At 44.2% G+C, this 21,983-nt stretch overlaps 1 protein-coding gene across 1 annotated transcript in view; it reads right to left on the minus strand.

Annotated features, from left to right (window-relative positions):
* Positions 1–301: 301 nt before the first annotated feature.
* The window catches only part of FAM222A (family with sequence similarity 222 member A), a 209,203-nt gene continuing 187,521 nt past the window's right edge, over positions 302–21,983 (minus strand). Inside the window, exon 3 of the mRNA XM_069214734.1 lies at positions 302–3,346. Coding sequence (XP_069070835.1) covers positions 2,097–3,346 — 1,250 coding nt within the window. The 3' untranslated portion in view covers positions 302–2,096. The remainder of the gene's footprint in view (positions 3,347–21,983) is intronic.

Here is a 21,983-nt window from a genome sequence, read left to right on the forward strand (position 1 = left end):
TCCTCACGATAAAGGGAAAGGTCTGTCCCACCCCGACACTTTCACGAGCTGACCCCACATTTTTGGATAACTGAATAAGGTGATACCACTTAGTCATAATGGAGGGCAGCAGATCCCTCTCCCTACAAATGAACCAAACCTTCAGAGACTGCAGGGGAAGCTTATGTGTTCTCAGAGGTACCACCCACCTCACTCGAAAGAGCCCTTCTAGCGGCTCCCACACACACCGGCATCTCTGACACAGCACACACCTCATGACAAACATGAAAACGCAAATAAAGCAAAGAAGCACACAGGGCAGTTTCAAATGATGTCCTGGTTTTACTTTGGGAAAAGATCATCAGGTGACACATCTGCAGGTTCTTTGCCATCCTTCAACACAACATGGTGCAGACAGCACTTCTCACAGTGGAAAATAAAGGTCAGATTTCATATAAAAAACATTCTCAGCGTTTTCGTTTTAAATGCACTTAGTGCTCGAACAGGTCTTCTCAGGATACAGTACCCTCGTGCCCTCTCCAAAACAATCGGATCTTGAAACGTGGGTGGGGGATTTGGGGGGGGGATACTTCTCATTTTGTGTAATTGAGAACCTTGGCGGATGGACAATTACGCCAGCTCTCGAATTACATGGACTGAAAGTACACGCCACTGTGAGCATTCTGAAATGTGTAGAAAGAAATAAGCAATATGCAAATTAGGTTCGGACACAATGGCTTTTGTACGGAAAGGGATCCCTCGCTCCTCCGAGTAAATCACAGAAGACACAGAAGCTCTGGAAATCTGAAAAGCCGGGATCGGAGGTTGCGGGAATGGGGAGCTGTTTTGTAATATTATACCCCGCCCAGCCCCCCATCATCTCATCCTCTCAACCTCTCCTGCTGCTTGACAGCCTGACGTCACCTAATGGCTCGCAATTTATCTCCCGGTGATAAATGGGAAACTGCTTTCCATCCTCTCAACTAGATTTACATGTGTCCAGATCCGGATTTTGAAAAAAAAACACAAATCCATGGACAAGCAGATGGTATAGTAATGACCTAGGATTACAAGCTTTTTGGGAGCGGGGGATGAATAATTGGTGCTTCTTTGTGTGTTTCACAGATAAGATTGTTTACTGCATGGGCACTCATTAGCTATAGAAGGGGAGTAAATCTTTACTCATAAACACTCCTTAATAAGCAGTAGAATTAAATAGGTTCAAAGGCTTCGAAACCAATGTGTGTGTGTGTTGGGAGAGTTGGAGGGGGAATAACATCTTGCATTTTGGGCACTGGCCCACAGTAGTAATTTCCTGACTCGGTTCTCTGTGCCCCGTACCCCCACCCTTCCTTGAAAAACAGGGTATGAATCCTCTCATCCAGAAAAGCATATATCATGATTTTCTTGCCGCTCTCTATTACCTTACAGAAAAAAAGAACTATGTCTAAGCAATAAGGAGAAAAAGATATTTTCTTTTTAGCAGCCAACACATACATTTACAGTATATTAAACTAAAAAAATTCTGTTCAAGTTTTCAAGTTTTTAAATTTTTTTTTTTTAAATATCCTCCAGACTGTCCCAGTTTATTAGCTTTTACTCAAAGCAGTGCAAGTTATGGACTTCAACTAGAGATTAGGCGGTAGCTTGTTTCAGTCACAACAAAGCGGCAATGGCGAAAAATTATTTTTTGGACCACCTTTCTCCGCCTCCCCCTGCTTCCTCTCGGAATTCCGCTCTGGATAGAATGCGGGAGCGCTTCTATCATGCATTTCTGAATGGAGGATGGGGAGGTGGCCTCCCATGTGCTCCCACACATTGTGAAGTCTCCTCCCCTTGGATAGCAGCAACGTTTTCGTGATTCCCCTTCACATTCGTAGAAATTAACGTTAATCGTGGTTTTTGGAGCAATGTAACAAGCATTCCTTCATTCTATGCCTTCAGTAGACTCTGGGATCCATGTCCTGCACAAATTAGTTACAGTTTCTGAAATCCCACTTGGGCCTGAGAACTTCGCATTTTTCATGTTCCCTTGTGGCGCTGGATAGGAGAATGTGTTTGCCTAATGTTATTACCATCACCCATTGTATGTTGGTGTTGAAAGCAGCAATGGCCTCTTATCTATAAACAGGCAGGCGAATGTGGGCATGTTGATGGTCTAAAAGTCTTGGCACAGATACTGTCTCATACCCCTTACCCAACATCTGCTCTTTGATGCATGGAGGGTGAATGTCATTGATAAGATATTCCAAGGACTGTAGGCTGCTGCTCAAGATGGAGGTGTTGCACAGTGTCTTGCTGGGCAGGCTTGAGAGTCCATCTGAAGGGTGGACCCCAAGCTCCCGGTGCCCGTGGGCAAGGTCCTGGGGGTTGTAACAGTCACTGGTCGGAGTCACCAAAATGCTATTCCATGGAGGCGCAAAGTATTGGCCCACTGAAAAATTGCCATGCATGCCCACACAGTTCAAAGGAGAGGAATTGACTTTTTCCACTGTTCCCATCAGGGTGTAAGGGCGAGAGATCCCCGCGCACACTTCAGGGGATTTGCTGATGACTCCCCCACCTCCGCTGCCACCGCTGTACATTCGAAGTTGTTGTGGTTTCTGCTGCCATATTAGGTAGTCCATGCCGTCAGGATACAATCCTGGCTTGGGCCCTATTGCCACAGCTGGGTTAGTCCCAATGGTCAGCTCTGCACCTGTGCGGCAGTCTGGCAGAATCGTCCCAGTGTAGGCCATGGTTCCTGCCGTCATATTTGTAAAGCCGTTGGCCACCACATGTTTAGCTGGGCTTGGGTTTGTTACCACAACCGCTTGGCAGGCCTGCTGGGAGACCTGCGCCTGGCACTGCTGGTTAATCTGATAGATGATGCTCTGAATGGAGGGCAGGTTTGACTGCTGCAGTGCAAGGTTTCTCCCTGTGAGAGGTATTACAGAGGTGGCCACAGTCACGTTAGGGGGCACTGGAGCTTCAAGCTGCTTCTGATTGCTGTGGTAACTGATTTGTCCATTGCACGTCTGGAGGTGAGCTAAAGTGCTTGACACTGGATAAGGAGCAATGCCAATGTGTGCCGGAGATGCCTTCACCCGCTTGCCCTCAGAGTTCTTCACCACACCCTTGCTGCTGGAGGCTTTCATGATCGCCAGAAGGCCCTGGTACCCGTTGGTGTGCATGGGGTAATTGCTGCAGCGCTGGCCAGTTGTGTCATATCCATTCACAGTTCGGTTAAGGTGCTTGTGCTGTGGGACCCTGATGTTGGTGGGAAAGATTTTGATTGACAAGGGGTTGTTGGCCACCTTCTGTGCGTAGGCGTCCAGTTCAGCATGGCTGGGATACCTCGGAGAATGCATGGATGCCACTGCTTCACCTGCGAGATATGAAAAAGAAAAAAAGGCATTAACCACAGGGAAATTCATTTGAGGACTGCGGTTCAATATCGCTTGTATCATTTCTGCATTCCCTGACACTCAGAGTGTTTTACAACAATGGCAGAAACTGGGTCATTCATTGTGAAAAAACAAGCAAACAAGGAATTCTCAGAATCGATGGATTTAAAGCATCAATGAATACTTGCAAAGGAACTCCTGCCATGTTTAAGCAAAGCAAATGGTGTGACTCTAACTTGTGATCATATCAATTCGATACCAATGATTGCTGTGGAATTTTGTACTTAAACGCAAAACACCAACAATGCAGATTACTGCAGAACTGGAACGAGGATCTGCAACACCAGCGTAAGGACTCTGTATTACAATGCAGTTGCACGTATCCATCACATTCATTCAAACATACATGCAGGTTGTCTTACACTGATTAGAAGCTAACTGGTAAGAGGGTGATTGCCTTTCCTGAGCTTTGCCTGAATGAGTAAATTTGACAGTATGACTGCATGGATGGATGTGGTGGATGACTGTGAAAGGGGTGGGACACAGGGATTTCCAAAGGTCATGTCAATTATAGGTCTAAAGCCAGACAGTATGTGCAATGAATACATGATTATGAGTTAAACAGTCCACAATATTTGGGTAAAAATTATGATTGTTTTACTTGATACCTGGCTTTTTGTCACTCATGTTACAATTTCACGGTTATTATGGACCCAAAAGACCCAGCATGCTTAGTGTTGTTGGGCGAATATATGTATTTTATATTTATTGACAGCAAGAGGATTGCAAGCGGAAGTGCCTTAAAATAGGACAATGAAGGTACATAGTACAAATGTCAGAGGAGGAGTATTCTACATTTATATTCCTATAACCTCCAGCTAAGTAAGAAACCAATGGTATCTCTGTGACGTAACACATAGGGGTTACAGAGGTGCAGGCGTGGCCTTCTCAGTGTTGTGGAAGGCCTGCTCCATTTATCAAGCATCTCTTTAGCAAGAAAGAAAAGTCCTCTTTGAAGTGAGAGCCACCTACAGGCCGTGCAAGAAGTCCGCTTTGCTCAGGATGGCTGGCCTCCTGAACCAAATTAAACACTTAATTGAAAATTGTTTGCTATTATTCCTTATTGCTTTAGGGGGGTTTAGGTTGGAGATTGATTGATTTTGCTTAAATCAAAAAGATAGAATTCCCTTAAATTGACAAAGATAAGGAGTGAAATTTTTAAAAAAGTGAAGTTGGCAAGGCATACCCTTTAAGTAGTAACTCCAACACAAGTGGGGGGGGGGAGTGTGTATTACAAAGTGCGGTTTACCGTGTAAGTTTTGTGATCGCCCACAATCTCCAAAGGAAGAGCTTTTTCCACAATGAAAAACGTCTAGGTAAGGAGAATGAAAATAAAAAAATGTGTGTTTGCATATCAGGCTCCATTCCGTCTGTGCTGTGCTATGAACATTTCCCTACAGCAGGAATAGAAGCCCTTGGGACGTGTTGCATGACATTCACAGTAATACACCTGGAAAACAGCATTTTTCTGCTCAATAACATTCCTCACAGAAAAAGAAATATGCAAAAGGTAAAATTGCAGTGACAAATTCTCTATACATTTTCCATCTCGTCTGCCTTTCATTAGAATGCAAATGAAGTCGTAATGCAGAGACGACCTTTGCAGCAACCACGATAAGCAAGCAAACTTCACAAACCTCAAGAAAGGCAAAAGGTGAAACTTTCATAACTTCCCCACCCCTAGAATCTGAAGTCCGAGTTACTGCTCCCTCCACCGTTCAAATCTGCCTCCTTGTTGTAAAGTCACTTTTAAGTATCCAACAACAAACCCAGTGTCAGGAACCGAAAAACCACTTCACCCAATTGGAGAATCTTTCTCCAAGATTGGATTTCAACTACATTATAGAGGCAATTTCATGGGTGCTTACCACTGCTACGGTCGCCCCACCAAAGACGAAAGGCATTCCATTTACCAGCAATAAATCAGCGGCGGCTATAATGAGCACAAAATGTCACTTTCATGCAATTTTACAGAAGAACAAAACTGGCAAAATTAACTATGACAACAAACCAGTCAGCAAACGCTACAGCAGCGAAATATATAGGTGTGTCCCTGTGTTTTTCTTCCTCCTCTGAAACTACTATAAAAACAGTTTTCACCGTGCTGGTGCGAAAACTCATTTGTTCTGCCCATTACCGTTTCATTTAGGGTTTATCTCCAGTATCCAATGAACCACCAACTGTGAAAATGATTAAATCTACAAAATCTTTCTATTAGATGAAGTAAATTAGGTACTTGAAATCGAAAGGGGGGAAATGCAAGCAAAATAGCACTCTGTGAGTCATTCATAAAGTTATAATGCCTGTCTGACATCTCCTAATGTTTACATGACTAGAACATACATCAAGAAGTCTTCACGCCATACCAAGGTTATTTGCATGCTTTGTAATGCTACATGATGTATTTTTTGCGTAGCATGGCATGTACAGTCATGTACAATTAGTGTGGGTGACTATTGATGCAGGTTTTTATAGGGAGATTCTGTCTGGGCACCTGGTCTGTGTTGGTGTGTCTGGTCAGTCAGAGTGTGTATTGTATCATCTCAGTAAACTGTGAAATGTGATGCCCAGCTGCCAGCCCCCTGCGTTAATCTGAGCTGGTGCATTTGTAACCACAAACCTCCAGTTAAATATTGATTTTGCTTAAGTGGTGTTGACCACTGGAGAGATTTCCAAGGCATTCATTGTCTTTTGTCTTTCCATCTGGGCAGTGGTGTTGGGTCTGGTCAGTTTGTGTGTCCTGGGTAGTCCTACTGGTTAGAGCTCCTAAAGGGGCCGAGTTATGACTCCTGTGGCCTTCTGCATATCTCATAGGTATGGAAGGTGCGAAAGAGTGTTGTCTGTGGCCCAAGTTGAGTGTGATAGTGTACGTTGGACTTGCTTTTAGTCTGCTGGTTGTGGGTAGTTTGGTCTGACAGATGACCACTAACGGAAGAGAGTACAAAAAAGTAGGTCTTCTGACCTTCCCCACAATACGAGTCTGTGACTGTGGTTGTACAGTTGACAATTACTTTTTGTGTGTGTATACGCATGCAGATGTGTGTGTGGGTGTGTATGTGTAGGTGCATGTGAATGTGTGTGGTTTAAATGTTTTTTATGTATTTTTTTTTTAACCAATTATTCCTTCTTTGCAAGAATTGATTTGCTTTTTAATAAAGAGAATCAATCTACATATTTGCAAGAATCCATCGCAAATATTTTAGGCAAAGCAGTAGCTGGCACAGTTTCATAATAGCAGTATATGATAGGCTAATGTTACAATGTTTTTAGAGTACTGTGTAATTTAAGGCAGTGGTTCCCAACCTGTGGGCAGGGGACCCCCCGGGGGGTCCGCAAAGCCTCCTCAGGGGGTCCACGACTGCTTAGAAAATTTAACATTAGGTTCCAACTATCAGTAATGACTGAGTGGGGGTCCCCGGATTCTAATAATGATTCAGTGGGGGTCCCCGGGCTCCAGTATTGACAAAATGGGGGTCCACAGAAGTCAAAAGGTTGGGAACCACTGATTTAAGGGATACAATGTTTTGTATTTTTCTTAAGTACTTGAATCTGTACTTTTGTGTGATGCTAGTGAGAAAAATATACAAAAAGAATGTATTTATTGTTCTAAAATAAATAAATGTAGCTATTTTGTCAAAAACTTGAATGCTTGCTTTTTTGTCAAAAACATGAATGCTTTTTGCTAATTTTCCCAGGGCAAAATTAGAAGGCGAAATCAGAGCAATTCTGCAACTCATGTGTTTCATGCATCTCGCTGACCCCTACATCAGGTAGCTCTGTTGTTCTAAAAACACTGCTCAGAGCCCACACCATCTGTCCTACCAGGTGGGCCCTGACAGAACTATCCACCTTCCAAGGATCAAGCCAGAGTCAGCCCTGCATTCCCCTCTTGCCTTGAAAATAGGGACTGCTCACTCCTGGTGAATAGAGATTTTTTGAGAGCCTGTAAGAACATTCCATTGTCCCACTGAAAATTAGAAAAATCTGAATTTATCAATAACTTATAAGCACATATAACAGAAGCAGCACCAGAGTTCTCAGCTGCAGGGTTCGTCCTGCGATGGTTTGTATCTAGTTTAGAACCTCCCTTGTTCACCCAAATCCCAATGAAGCTTCCACAGGGGCAGAGGTGGGTGAATTTTTAAGTTGTGCAGTTGTACTATTCTTGGCCTTCAGTATTTCAAGAGTGCGTTTTGAAACGGTCGCACTCTAAATTAAGTGTAAAACTACTTTCTTTGATACTGTCCTAAGAGTCACTCAAGTACACCCAGTCCAAGACTGGTAACAATCTCCAGCTACAACAAGAAAGAATCAAGAGTTTGGAATTTGTTGGCTAGAGACCCAAGATCAACCAATGGTCAGACTGCAGAACATTAGGTCCAATCAAAGAATTGAACAAAAAATTGGAAACGTCCCTTCTGAATGTAGATCATGATTGAAAGTCATTCCCATATTTGGTCATGTCGGACAACTTACTAAAGCGGTGTCCAGCAGTCCGACAAGTAGTACGCATATAGTGCTTTATAAAACACTACAAGTTCCAATATAGCTGTGTTTGGCCAGGTTGAACCAGGTAAGGGTAGTGCAGATGATTACAGCATGAGTAAATGAGAGTAAGCATGAGAGTTGAAAAGGACAGTGTCGCGAACAGCATGACAAATAGTTCTACATTAATAAGAGCTGTTGGCTCTACATGAAATTTTGGGCCAAGTTTGCTTAGTGAGATTAAGGAGATAGTGTCTTGGCACTGATTCAAAGCTTCATTCTTAACATGCTGTAGCTTTTGTGCCCTAAGATACCATCCAAGCAGGTTTAAGGTTCACGAGAGGGGAAGCGGGCAGACTGAGCTATACCAGTTGAAGATACAATCAGGGCCAATGGAATTGTGCGACATGAGAGGGCCAAATTATGCTGCAGGGTTGACTAAATTATGTGGACAGAAAAGGCAAACCATGCGGCGTAATGCGGCACATTTTCTGGTAGTTTTATTTCATTATATTGTCATTTTTAACACTGGGCATTGGTTACACCTCATTAGTCCCAATTTAACACAAAAACATAACAGTAAACCACAGAAAGGTGACCAGTCATTCTTTGTAATTGGCATTGCACTGCGTGGGAACACATATTGCTGCAATTTTAATAACTTTTGAACAGTTTGAGCTCAAAGCAAACATTTTTTTGTAAAAATTTGAAGATTATGCAACAGATGATGGGTTATGTGGCAAATGCAGTAGATTGATAATAGTGTGAAAAACGTCGCAGCTGTACACTCGCATAACTCCAGTGGCCCTGGATATAAATGCCATATTCATTACTTCCCACTCCAAAATAAATACATTGATGTGAAGCTCAAATATGGGTGACCAACATAGCCAACATATGGAAATAAAATGAAGAACTGAAACCCAGATGGATACCCTAAATCACTGCAGTAAATGAAATATTATCTCTAGAGCAGTATCCACTGGGAGATTTTCCTCCACTACAGGGGTAGAATGATACAGAATACAGCACCAGTGGATTCTCCTCTTGAATTCTCACCTTTCCCAAAAATTGGAAAAAAATTCCATTGCCCCCATCTCTTAATTCAGTCCCCAGGTTTTCACTGGAGAGCTTTATGGCCACAAAGTACAAAATGGAGGTAACCCATGGTTCACGGACACTGTCTTTGCTTCCGTTGCTGTGGTTGACAAAGAATCCCAGACATTTCCACTTATATCATTGAGTTACTTTACAATCATTTTGTACTCGTGATCTGGAGGTCCCTATACATTACCTAACAGTGTGATTACTGTCTCAGCCTCTCCTGAATTATTTGGCATACATCACCTTTGAGATCTTTTTGACCTGAATTTATGATTATTTTATGCTTACTTTCATCAACCCAACAATGCCTTGATAAAGGTGTATTGACAAAACACTTAACAAAACACTTGTCTGCTCTTTCTCTTCTCATCACGACTACCTCTGATAACTTGGACGTTACCATCCGCGTGTGAATTTCAAACTGTTGGCCTTCTTGCCATAAGAACCCTAATAAAGACAATTTGCAATTATTATGTGATTAGGAGATTGCCTTTTCATCTATCATGACTTTTTTGACATCCAATGCATTAACTTTTGATTACGAACCTTATTCAGTTCAAACACAATGTAACCAAAACTGCACATAAACAACTTAAGTAAAAGGTTCATTTTAGGGGCTGACACTAAAACAGGATCTCAGGGTCTAGCATAATGATTTTTTACCTGTACTTTCATACACTTTGTTGCCACCTTTTGGATGTGCTCTAGACTTAACTGATAGGGTCTTGAGGAATGCAGACTCTAGCCAGATGGTTAGCACGCAACTCCCAATCAGCACAAAAGCAAACTGTAACTAAATGGGCAATGTCAACTTTTTACAACTTGAGGATTGAGACTGATCAACTGCTCAGGACAAGATCATGGCCATAATAGAAGGATTTACAAAATGCCACATCATCTTACAGGTTTGGGTGAGATCCGAGTTGAAGTGGCAGGACACAAGGTCTGGAGGGTCATCGCAGCCGTGGTGCACTGCCCACCATCAGCTGAGCGAACGGCGGAGAGACGGCGGAGAGATCCCTCATTCATGAAATGGGATAGCTGATCTCTGCATCGCAAAACGATTGCATCTTATAAAACGCCATCAATAATTAATTAAAACAATAAATAAATCCCAGATGAATAATATATGAACCAAATGGATGCAGACACTTCCTTTTCCACCTCCCCCTCCAGAACATCATTTCAAATGAACTGTTCTAGGGAAGCAATTCTTTGAAACTAAAGTCCTAACACGTGATGGATCAGAACAGTTACGGGCAAAGGCGCTGATGGTATCACCCACAAGTCTTCAGCCGAGACGCGCGTCATGCGACCACGCTCAAGGGATGGAGAAACCTTGAAGCATCAGGGTGACGTCTGTTCCATGACCTTTCTCACCAAAGCAACATTGTAGTACAGAACACAATGCCATCTTGTATTTTTACTGTACACTGAGTCATGTAGGTTAACACACTTCAGAAGTCTCACACAGTGCACTTCCGGGCAGCTGACTAAGCGTAACATCTTCATTGCTTCCAGTAATTCAACTACAGAATAGCCGCCTGACGTCAGCACACAGGGAAGACGATTTTGAGAACTGAAGAATGACGACTTACGTATGATGCCCAGAAAGGAATCAAAACACGACGAAACGCCACCAAATGAAGAGACGTGCGGAAATCCTTATAGTTGACACATGGCAAAGAAAAGTTTTGTTTTCTTTTCACGGAAACGCTCATTTAAGATCCCCTATTACGTAACCACGACAAATCTCCCTTCAAATATGAGCAAGGCGCCCAGTGAAGGGTCGTAATTTAATTTAAAATGCAGCACACCCTCTTGAAAAATCAGTGGCTCCTAAAAACACCAATTATTAGATGGATAGTATCCGAGTAGGCGGGTCTAATCGGCTTCTTGTGCTCGACTTCCAGCTAGTGCCACAATCTTTCGGCATTCAGGTAGTGAACCTCCCGCCCCCCCCATTTCCAGCTATTGTTCCGCCCCCTCCCGTTCCATTTAATTCTAACGTGGGTCTGCTTTGAGCGTAGCTTTCAACCCTCACCAATCCCACCTGCCTTCGATAAACAACAAAAACATTTTTTCAATTTGCTAACCGCGATTGGATGTAAATGCTGTCATATAACATTCATAGGCTATTTCTGTGAATCGGGTGATTACTGCAGTGATACAACGTTGCTGTGTGCTTCTTGATCCACTGGGAAGTCCATATAATAAATGCCATTGCATCTGCAGCTGACGCTGTATCAGGTGGGACCGGTGGTCGCTTTATGGCGGGAACCCTGGAATCCGCGGAAGCTCCTGAGCCGGGTTGTCTCAGAGAGGAAACTTGGCGCTGCTTTCAGTGCTTGTAATACAGCTCTTTCCGCAGCCGCAGCCGTTAAAATGGCATAGTTAATTTAACAGGGACAATCTAACAGGCTGCAGGAAACATTTGCCCCCATTAATGTTATGAGTCTTTTACAGGTGTCTAAGCAGGCTTTGTTACTAACAAGGCTGTTAGGCCCATTTGGAAAAGGCGTTCTGAGAGAGATGTAATGTGGCCGGTATCTGAGGCAGACACGGTGAGTAGGAGGTGGGCTTTTACCACAGCCTTGGCAGAGCCCCCCTCAAGCCGTTTTGTGAGTACATGCACCATGCCCATGTGAGTCGCCCAACACAAGTCCCAGCAGCTTGCCCCCCCTTCATGCAGAGTTTGTGGGTTGGTGCACCCTCCTTATGCGAGACTCCTAACACAAGGCCCAGCAGCTTGCCTCTCCTTCAAGCAGAGTTTGTGGATAGGTGTACCATGCTCATGTGAGTCGCCCAACATAAGGCCCAGCAGCTTATCCCCTTCATGCTGAGTTTGTGGGTCGGTGCACCATGCTCATGTGAGTCGCCCAACATAAGGCCACGCAGCTTAACCCCTTCATGCTGAGTTTGTGGGTTGGTGTACCCTCCTTATGCGAGACTCCTAACACAAGGCCCAGCAGCTTGCATCTCCTTCAAGCAGAGTTTGTGGATAGGTGTACCATGCTCATGTGAGTCGCCCAACACAAGTCCCAGCAGCTTGCCCCCCCTTCATGAAGAGTTTGTGGGTTGGTGCACCCTCCTTATGCGAGACTCCTAACACAAGGCCCAGCAGCTTGCATCTCCTTCAAGCAGAGTTTGTGGATAGGTGTACCATGCTCATGTGAGTCGCCCAACATAAGGCCACGCAGCTTAACCCCTTCATGCTGAGTTTGTGGGTTGGTGCACCATGCTCATGTGAGCCTTCTAACACAAGGCCCAGCAGCTTGCCTCTCCTTCAAGCAGAGTTTGTGGATAGGTGTACCATGCTCATGTGAGTCACCCAACATAAGGCCACGCAGCTTAACCCCTTCATAATGAGTTTGTGGGTCGGTGCACCATGCTCACGTGAGCCTTCTAACACAAGGCCAGGCAGCTTGTCCTCCTTCATGCAGAGTTTGTGGACAGGTGCACCATGCTCATGTGAGTCTTATAACGCAAGGCCAAGCAGCTTGGCCTCTATCATACAGAGTTTGTGGGTCGGTGCACCAAGCTCATGTGAGTCGTCTAACACAAGGGCAGGCATCTTGGCCCCCGCATGCAGAGTTTGTGAGTAAGTGCACCATGCTCATGTGAGTCTTTTGACACAAGGCCAGGCAGCTTGGCCTTTCTCATGCAGAGTTTGTGGGTCGGTGCACCATGCTCATGTGAGTCGTCTAACACAAGGCCACGCAGCTTAGCCCTTTCATGCAGAGTTTGTGAGTAGGTGCACTATGCTCATGTGAGCCTTCTAACACAAGGCCAGGCAGCTTGGCCTCTCTCATGAAGAGTTTTGTGGGTCAGTGCACCATGCTTATGTGAGTCGTCCAACGCAAGGCAAGGCAGCTTGGCCTTTCTCATGCAGAGTTTGTGGGTCGGTGCACCATGCTCATGTGAGTCTTCTAACACAAGGCCAGGCAGCTTGCCCCCCCCCTTCATGCAGAGTTTGTGGGTTGGTGCACCATGCTTATGAGAGACTCCTAACACAAGGCCCAGCAGCTGGCCTCTCCTTCAAGCAGAGTTTGTGAGTAGGTGCACCATGCTCATGTGAGTCTTCTAACACAAGGCCAGGCAGCTTGGCCTTTCTCATGCAGAGTTTGTGGGTCTGTGCACCATGCTCATGTGAGTCTTCTAACACAAGTGAAGGCAGCTTGGCCTCTCTCATGCAGAGTTTTTGGATAGGTGCATCATGCTCATGTAAGTCGTCTAACACAAGGCCAGGCAGGTTAGCAGGCGTCATGTAGGGATTTATGGCCCCTGCTCCGTGCAGATAAGTGACTTCTAATAGAAGGGCACACAGCCTGGTCTCCTGAATGCAGGTTCTTGGTGGCTTATGTTGCATGCCTACATGAGTTTTCTACCATAAGGTACGTCAACCTCGACCCTAAAGGCAGGTTTTTGTAGTTATGTGTTCCAGGCACGGAAGTCAGAGACAGGCAGCAATTGAGTGCACCAAGTCTCCTTGGGCCAGTTATTCCTTCACTGTGTGCAAGGAAAATAAACAGGTCACCCCCTTGGCAAAGATTTATAGGCATGAAAAAGGATCTCAGCAGGCCATCTTTTGATGGGGGAAACATATGGCAGGGCTGTATGCAATTTACTCCTTATCACACATGGCTTTCGCATTGACACAGAGGAAATGATTCAGCTACTGGATTTCTGCTGAACTCTCAATGTCATTGCTCTGCCCTTGCCTGGGTGCAAGTCTCAGGTGAGAGCACAGGGTATATATGCCCATCACTCATTGAAATGCTCTGACTCGCATTATAATAAAATAATTATGTGGACTGAGGTAAGGTTCCACTAAATGCAAAACTGACATCTAGCACTATATTTTCGTGTGTCCACTTTGGATGCAAAGATGCATTTTGCACAAAAAAAAGCACAAAAACACAACTTCTGGAAGAAGAGCTGCTCGCATTCTGGTCTATTGCCTTGCTCCATTGTCTGACTTGTAAAATTGCATGAGATTACGCCGGAGTAACGGACTGAAGCGGACTACTTTTAGGCCGATATGCACCTGTGCACAAGCAACATGGCATCACTCACAGAGAAGTCAGCCAATGGCATAAGTGGTCTCAGATGTACACATGTATAAAAACAAACAGGGGCTTTCAGTCAATTATCCATTGGCCTGTGCAAGCATCATTCATATTTGATTTTACTTAAGCCAACCACAGTATGAGGCAATGGGTCAGCCTACTTCTGCCGTTGGCTCTTTTTACTAAGAGTGATGTCATTTTCTTTGCGCACACGTGAACATCTTTTTATAGAGTAGTCCTCTTCAGTGCCAGAGCCAAGCCAATCTCTGCTTTTGTTTCTGCTTTCACTCCAAGAGGACAAGGTTTGTAGACCCAAAAGAAGGTTGTTCAATAGAGAAAAATCAGGTACTAACCATAGAGTCCTGCTAATGCCTTTCTTTGTGCTTGGGGAGTGCTCTAGCAGACAAAATTGCATTTTCTCAGTAGCACTGAAATTCTTTGCACCGTTACTGGCTATAACAACCAGCACGCTTACTACAATAAGGCAATATTTAGCAACCACAGATTGCGCTATAACTAAAGTGTGCTACATTGCTAGAGGTGAGGCCCCAAAATGTTACTTTTGCTCATGGAGTCGAAACTCCATGCACTCGTGATGATCTAAGGCAGTGGTTCCTAACCTTTTGACTTCTGTGGACCCCCACTTTAACAATACTGGAACCCGGGAACCCCCACTTAATCATTATTGGAATCCGGGGACCCCTCACTGAGGCATTACTGAAAACTAGGGACCTAAACTGCTAATATTATTTAATTTTGTAAGCAGTCGCGGACCCCCTGAGGAGGCTTTGTGGACCACAAGGGGTCCCTGGACCACAGGCTGGGAACCACTGATCTAAGGCACAGAGCCCATTTTCCTGGAATGGAAAACTATCATAATAAGGCAAGCAGGTTATTTTTGTTACCCAATTTAAAACCGAATCACAGTGCACATGTAATCATATGTGGAGCAATATCCCTGGTGTGAAGTCTTTGCTTGTTTTCTTTTTTATTCCTGTCTTTCTTCTTCACGGCTAAGCCCGTGCTTTAGTGTTGGGACAACCTACACCCCAACTTCTGCAATAGAAATAAATGTCTCCTTGTCCTCGTATTCTATGCCTCTCTTTTACCAGTGCATAATCCTACTTGGCACTAGTGGAGCTGGAAATTATCAATATACTCTCTGAGAGTAGCAGCTGACTAGTACAAGTGGCCTTGTTAGCTCGAAAGGTGGAGCTCACGGAGGCCAGAGTGGCTATACCACTCATTCATACCAGACTTCATACCGAAGTAGTCCATTAGATTTGATGTAATTAGGATGGCAGATGGGCTAATCTCTTCTGACTTCACTGTGAGTCGTTTTAGTTAATTTTTTGAACTGGGACATTTTTTACTTTTTATTTTTAAAACGTTTACAGACCACCTTTATACAACAGCATTTACGGTTCTTGTTACTTGTACACTTTGCAAAAAAAAAAGTCATAGGCTTGCCAAGGCCAGTTCTATTGGCTTTTTCAGTGCATGTTAATTGTTTAAATTAACTCCTCACTATGTGTCCCTGCACAGCAAATGCAGCTTGCATTACAAAGTAGTGTTGAGGATAACCAAATCCAGATACGATTACTACACGTCATCAGGGTGCACCTCTCATGGTGCATATCAATTTCAGGCAGAAGGAGCTTTAGAGTCTAGTGCTAGTGACAAGTGTAGACTCTGGACTACACTCGATGCATACAGACATCAAACAACTCAAACCTTTGAAGTTATTCTAACATTATAACATCTGCCCTGGCATAGAGAAAATATGTCAGTTTCTGAAATGCACTCTGGTATGCTGGTGGGACTCCCTCAATTAAACCTATGCAACAATGAATAACAACACTGGATTATGAAATGGAATCGGCAGGTTGTGCTATCAAATAAGTTAACTCAGAGAGCAGGCACTAACTAGAAAACAAACTTTGCTAAAGTCAATAGATTTGGCTTTAATGTGCTAACGCATGGAAATACAGGCATGCACAAATGCTGTTTAGCACATACAATCCAGTACTATTGCCGTTGTCAATAAAGCAAAAAAGTAACATATGTTGATTGCTTTCTGCCTTGAATGCATATAGAAGATGAAAAACTGAGGCCCATATTTATACTTTTTTTGCTCTGCATTTGCGCCGCTTTTTGACGCAAAAGTGGCGCAAAAAAAAGTATAAATAAGGGCCTGAAGGTGACAAACAGTGTGGGGATTGAGTGTACTTTTCAGAGGTACAATAGTCACTCACACATTCCAATAGAACTACTTTCTTGAAGGTGAAATGATACACCAAACAGCCAATAGCAATTGGTGAGAGATTACCGCTCCTCTTGGCTCAGCCAAAGTCTGATACACTATATATATTTTAAGGAATTGGTAACAAAGGTCGGTAAGCGGCTATGCTGTCATCCCGGACCTAAAAAGGTCAGCTGTCTGCAACTATGAGGCCTGTGATGGAAAAGTACTCCAGCATAAAATTAGTTGACTCTCTCTGCTTTTTCTGCTGTAGCTTTTCTCAGTTTACTCCTTATGATGTCACAACAATGTCTGCCAATTAACAACATTACTTACTAGGTACTTTAAGTACTTTTAATGTTAAACCTCAATAGGTGTCTGACAACAACAATTCTCATCTGTCGTTGCATCTAAGCACAGTGAACATAAGGCAGACCTTTGTGCTTTTAATGTGATACCTCCATAGGAGTTCTGTGAACCCTTGCATTTCCTAGCACGCATGTTCTAATGGGATTAGAAAATGATATGGTATGTGGTCTCGTTTCAGGACACATAACTTGGCTAGTGGGCAATTATCTCTATAAAATGTCCTTTAGGATGTTCATTAATACTGTAGTAAGAGAACAGAGTGTGTCTTATTTAACATTTTTCACGCTACTCTACTCATGTTCTCCCACAGTTGTAGCAAAGTATGAATTGTAACGTGAAGTGGAAAGGGGGTTAAATTCCATTATGAATGGAGAGTTAAAATCGAGGATATATTTTAATTTTCAAAACATTTGCCTCATTAAACTCTGTGTTAATTCTCTAGTATTGTACGTTATTTATAGACCAAATGAGCATTACCGATACATCATGCTTTGTGTGTCATCGTTTCAAACACATAATAATCCTATGGTTGGGCTTGCAGGCCCAAAACAAGCCCCTGTCTGCGATTAGTCAGTTGCAAATACCCTTAGACATTATTTCACTTTAAAAAACACACAGAAAACATCCCCGGACCGGGAAAGCATTTGTATGTATATATTCATTCATGAACCTTGCTCACAAGTGTGATTTGCGGTGCATGGAGGCACTTACAGTGCTATTAAGAGCTGCATAAATGCCTGTTCATAATGTAACAGTTAAATAGCCCCCTACTCTTGCCATAGTCCCTCAGTACAAGAGATAACATGTACATCTGTGCACAACAACAATGAATCCTCTGGTAAATGTAAATTAGCACTTGTATAGCGCACTACTCACCCGTTAGGGTCTCAAGGCGCTGTACTCATACCGCTATGGAACCCCTCCTGGCTTTTCCCTGTGAGGCGCCCACTCCTGAGCACCCCCAGGGTGAAGCCAGGCATCCAAGTGCTGTTGGGGCCGTTGTGGAGATTAAGCAAGCTATTGCCCAGAGTTGCAGAGTGGGACCCAAGAATTAGATTAGGCACCGAGGCGAGAATTATCTGGTCAAGGGGAATTGAGCCCAAGACCTGCCGAAGCGGGACTTGAACCCTGGTCTTGAGCCAGATCTCTGCTTCAGGGTCTGCCGCTCTAACCATTGAGCCACACTTCTCCACTGGTGAAGGCCAAGTGGTGGTAGTGGTGGGGGAGGGCGAAACATACAGATGGAGTTACAATATATCGTTCCCTATGGCCATATGCATCGAAGCAGCCACTCCGAATCAGGATGTCATGCATCAGTCAGGAAAACAATGTGCTTGATTGTTCAACTTGTCTGACATTCGTTCGTTCTTGCATTGTATCATCTACGTATTTTAATTTTTATGGGAAATCGCCCAATTCTCAGAAGGGCTCTGGGATGGAAAAGGTGCAACAGTTTGGAGATTTTGATGATAAAAAAAACTCATTCTGTAGCTGTTATCGGGAGTAAAACCTCAGCAGAAATGACTAAATCCATTTTGTGGGAGTTTGTAAATTTTATAACATCTTAGGGAATATTCTGCAGGATGGCTGTACACATGGAGTGGCCAGAATTTGGCTATATCCACAATATTGTAAAACAGCCCAGGAAGTAGCCTCCTGTTATTTTGCCTACTCAATGCCCGCAGAGTAGTGCATGAGAGAGGAATATTCTCAAATATATTATGGCCAAATGGCTCCCATTATAAAATAAGCATTTGCAATGCAACAGGTCTCGCGTTTGCTCATGTTAGAGCTGATCGCGTTGTAAACTCCTAACCCGACTTTTCATCTATCGGCAAAAGTGCTTTTATGTACGTAACCCGAAAAAGTGAAATTAACTGTGTAAAGCGATCGACTTCTGCCAAGCGAAATCGCGCTAGGAAAATAGAGAAAAAGTAGTCCACGATCCGACAGAAAACAGCGAGCCTCGCATGTTTTCTGTACTTGGTCGCTGCGCTCGAGGAGGGCTAACCACCGGAAAAGGCATGACGTGTGCATGCCTTCCACTAATGAAAGCAAGCAGATTTTACTAGGCAAGCCCACGAACCAATGAAACACACTGACGTGACGTCGACAGGGCTCCGAGCCCTTTTCTAATAACTAAAGCTTCTTGCTGCGATAGGCATCGAGATGGAGGCTCGACCCTAAAAAGGTGGGTGATTTGCAGACCCAAACAACAGGCACTTACGGAGAACTACCACCACTAGGGGGCACTATTGCAGGTTTGTGTGTCCCATTGTAGCCCAATGTGGTTAAGCTAGAAGAGAGATGAGCAGGATTGGGCTGGCCTAAAGGGCAATCAGGCAGGGCCCAATGGGCTGGGCTGATGGAGCAGTTGGTGAGCAGTTTTTTTAGCAGTTTGTGGGCCTGTTTCCAAGCGCTGCCCATCCTTTAGGGCGGAGGGGCCACCCCCCCCACCTTTTGCACCTCATGAAGAGTGTCTGTCAGGCTGAACAAAGTTCAGCCTGACAGACACTCTTCATGTTCAGGTCAGGCAGCCAGGAGCAGACATGCGCGATTTGCGCAGACTCCTGGCTGCCTGAGCTGAACTTTGCTGGGCTGAGGAGGTCACAGCGCCTACGGGCATGACCTCCTCGGCTCAGCAGAGGTGCCTCGAGGCCCTTCCCTGGGTGATGAGGAAAGCGTCACCCATTGACTTTGACCTGGGCGCTTCAGGTTTAATCCCTGAAGCACCCAGGGCGAGTGTCAATCAGTGACACTTCATCACAGAGTGGGGTTGGGTCAGCAGTCTCACTGACCCCATCCCACTCTGTGACGAGGCTGGAACTGCTGCCTTTCCTCATTGGCTGACCTGAGGGAAGGCAGCAGTCCCAACCCTCCTGGGACCTCCGAGGCTGAAGGTAAGTGCGTGTGCGTGTTTGTGTTTGTGATATTTCAAAATGAATGTTTGGTGCGTGCATGCATGTTTGAATGTTATGAATGTTGTTAATGGATGTGCGTGCGTGAAAGAATTAGTGTGTGTGTGTGCTCTTTTAAAATGAATGTTTGGTGTGTGCATGCATGTTTGAATGTTATGAGTGTTGTTAATGGATGTGAGTGCATGCGTGTGTAAAAGAATGAGTGTGTGTGTGTGCTTCCCGCCCGCCCCCTCCCTCCTAAAGCTGCCGGACGCCACTGCCTGTTTCATCATCTGGTGGGCTGTTTTTTACTGCGATTTCTCTGATGTTACCAGAAACAGTGCCTCTAGCAAGCATAAATGCACACAGTCTCCCATACCTTGCAAAATACACAGAGTGTGCCTTTATATGTTCAAAACTGACCTAATTTGCGAATTTGGGCCACTTTTTAGCCATCTTGTTTGCTAATGGGGGCCACTTTTATTCTGGTGCCCGGGTGTGTTTTATGTCCTAGTCCGACCTTGGATAGATGAGGAAAATGAACAGGGGTAGGTAAATGAATACAAAGTTGGCATGTGGCTAGAACAGTGGTAGAACCTGAACAATCATTAAGATAGCTCGATGTGCTAAGTTAAACGCTGCTGAGACCGATAGGTTCCCTGATAACCTCATTGATGACTTCAGGTGGGCCCATAACCTTTCAATAAACTTTCATCTTACAGAAGTCCATAACAGGAGTACTAACTGGGAGGGGGTAATAATAGATCATAAAGTAAAAGGCAATTGAAAGATAATAATTCCGGACAGAATGTGGGTAATACAACTATTAACCATCATCTCCTACATGCACCTCCCACACTCCGGCACACACACCAGGGCTGCCAAGTACCACATGTTCCTACTCTGCATTGTCGCTGAACTTGGAATCGAGGCAGGATAAGCTTGAATCATTAATGCTCGCAGAGGATCTTGGGCACATTTAATGCACTTGGTAGCAATAATGCCTACATTTTAAGATTTCTGATTGACAGAGGCAATATCGTTACTCCACAGTAAATGAGGGTAATCAATATAATTATGATGGTTTTTTTTATATAACATTAAGGGCTTGTGAGGTTGTCAGAAGCCTGCCATCTGTTAGCTCTGCAGTTTTCTTTGAAAGAAAGTTCACCATATTTATCAAATGTGAAGATTTTTTTAAAAGAAAAGCAAAAATGCAAACTCTGGGGAACTTCACAAAAAACGAGACATTTTAAGAATTTACTCTGCTAAGTTAAACATTCTCCAGCTAGGGTCTATCTGCCTGGGTCACAGGGAATATCTGGCCCATAGAAAATTATAGAGTATACAACATAATGCTGACTGAGTATAGGACCAGGCTCGGACTGGCCTATAGGAAAAGCTGGCAGTGCACGATGGGATGGTCTGACAGATCAATGTGTGGGCCACTTTGTTTTAGCAGTTTTTGGGCTGGTTTTAAGGCCTGGTGTGCAGGTTTTTACTGTTGCTTTCCCTTACATTAAAACAAACATTGCCTGCAGGAAGCAGAAATGGATGCAGTATCCCGCACCTTGTAAAAACATATACAGCTGGACTTGCTTTACAAGTTCAAAACAGGCCTAATTTGCAGATGTGGGCCACTTTTTTTTAGCTATCTCTTTTGCTAATGGGGGCCTCTTTTATTTAGGTGCCCGGTCCTATTTTTTGTCCCAGTCCGACACTGCAGAGAACTCTCTCTCATCAAGAATGTCCAAACGCATAAAATAGCTCAGCTTTCACTTTAATTAAAAAGTCCACTCTTTCAACATACCTTTAATTTCTGTGCAGACTGACTCCATTCAGAATACCAAACCGCGCATCACAGAAAGCAGCATAGGTTTTCGGATTCAACCTCCACTCTAAGCCCTTCTCATCTGCCTGCAATATGGCGTTTAGAATTTATTACATGTTAGGGAAATTATTCGTCTGGGAAAAACGGAGGGGTGATTGCAGTGGGGAGCCTGGGGCGAGGGTGGGAGGGGGGCTCGAGGAGGGAGCGCGCAGCAACGACAATCCATCTAACTGTGGTACGCCGAAAGACCAATGTCTCCAGATATGAAGAGTCGCATGTCAAAAAAAAAATACTAGCGGCGACAGCCTGCTGAGGGAGAAAAAAATTAAGATATGAATCCCTTCTGTCTTTTTTCTAAATCAAATTTGTGATTCATATGAGACTGTTTTTCTGTTGAAGCGAGGCCTCGGAGGGCTGGTCTCGAGCAGACGCAGAGGAGCCGGGCTATTGACAGCGTATTGACAGGCCAGGCTGAGGCCAGGCACCAGCCCTGGTTCCGTTCAGCTAATGTCTGCGGTAGCATAAATCCTCGCAAACTCCGGGGCACAGGTATGATTTACT

This window comes from Pleurodeles waltl, chromosome 11 (assembly GCF_031143425.1).
Source record: "Pleurodeles waltl isolate 20211129_DDA chromosome 11, aPleWal1.hap1.20221129, whole genome shotgun sequence".
In the NCBI taxonomy this organism is placed as follows: Eukaryota; Metazoa; Chordata; class Amphibia; order Caudata; family Salamandridae; genus Pleurodeles; species Pleurodeles waltl.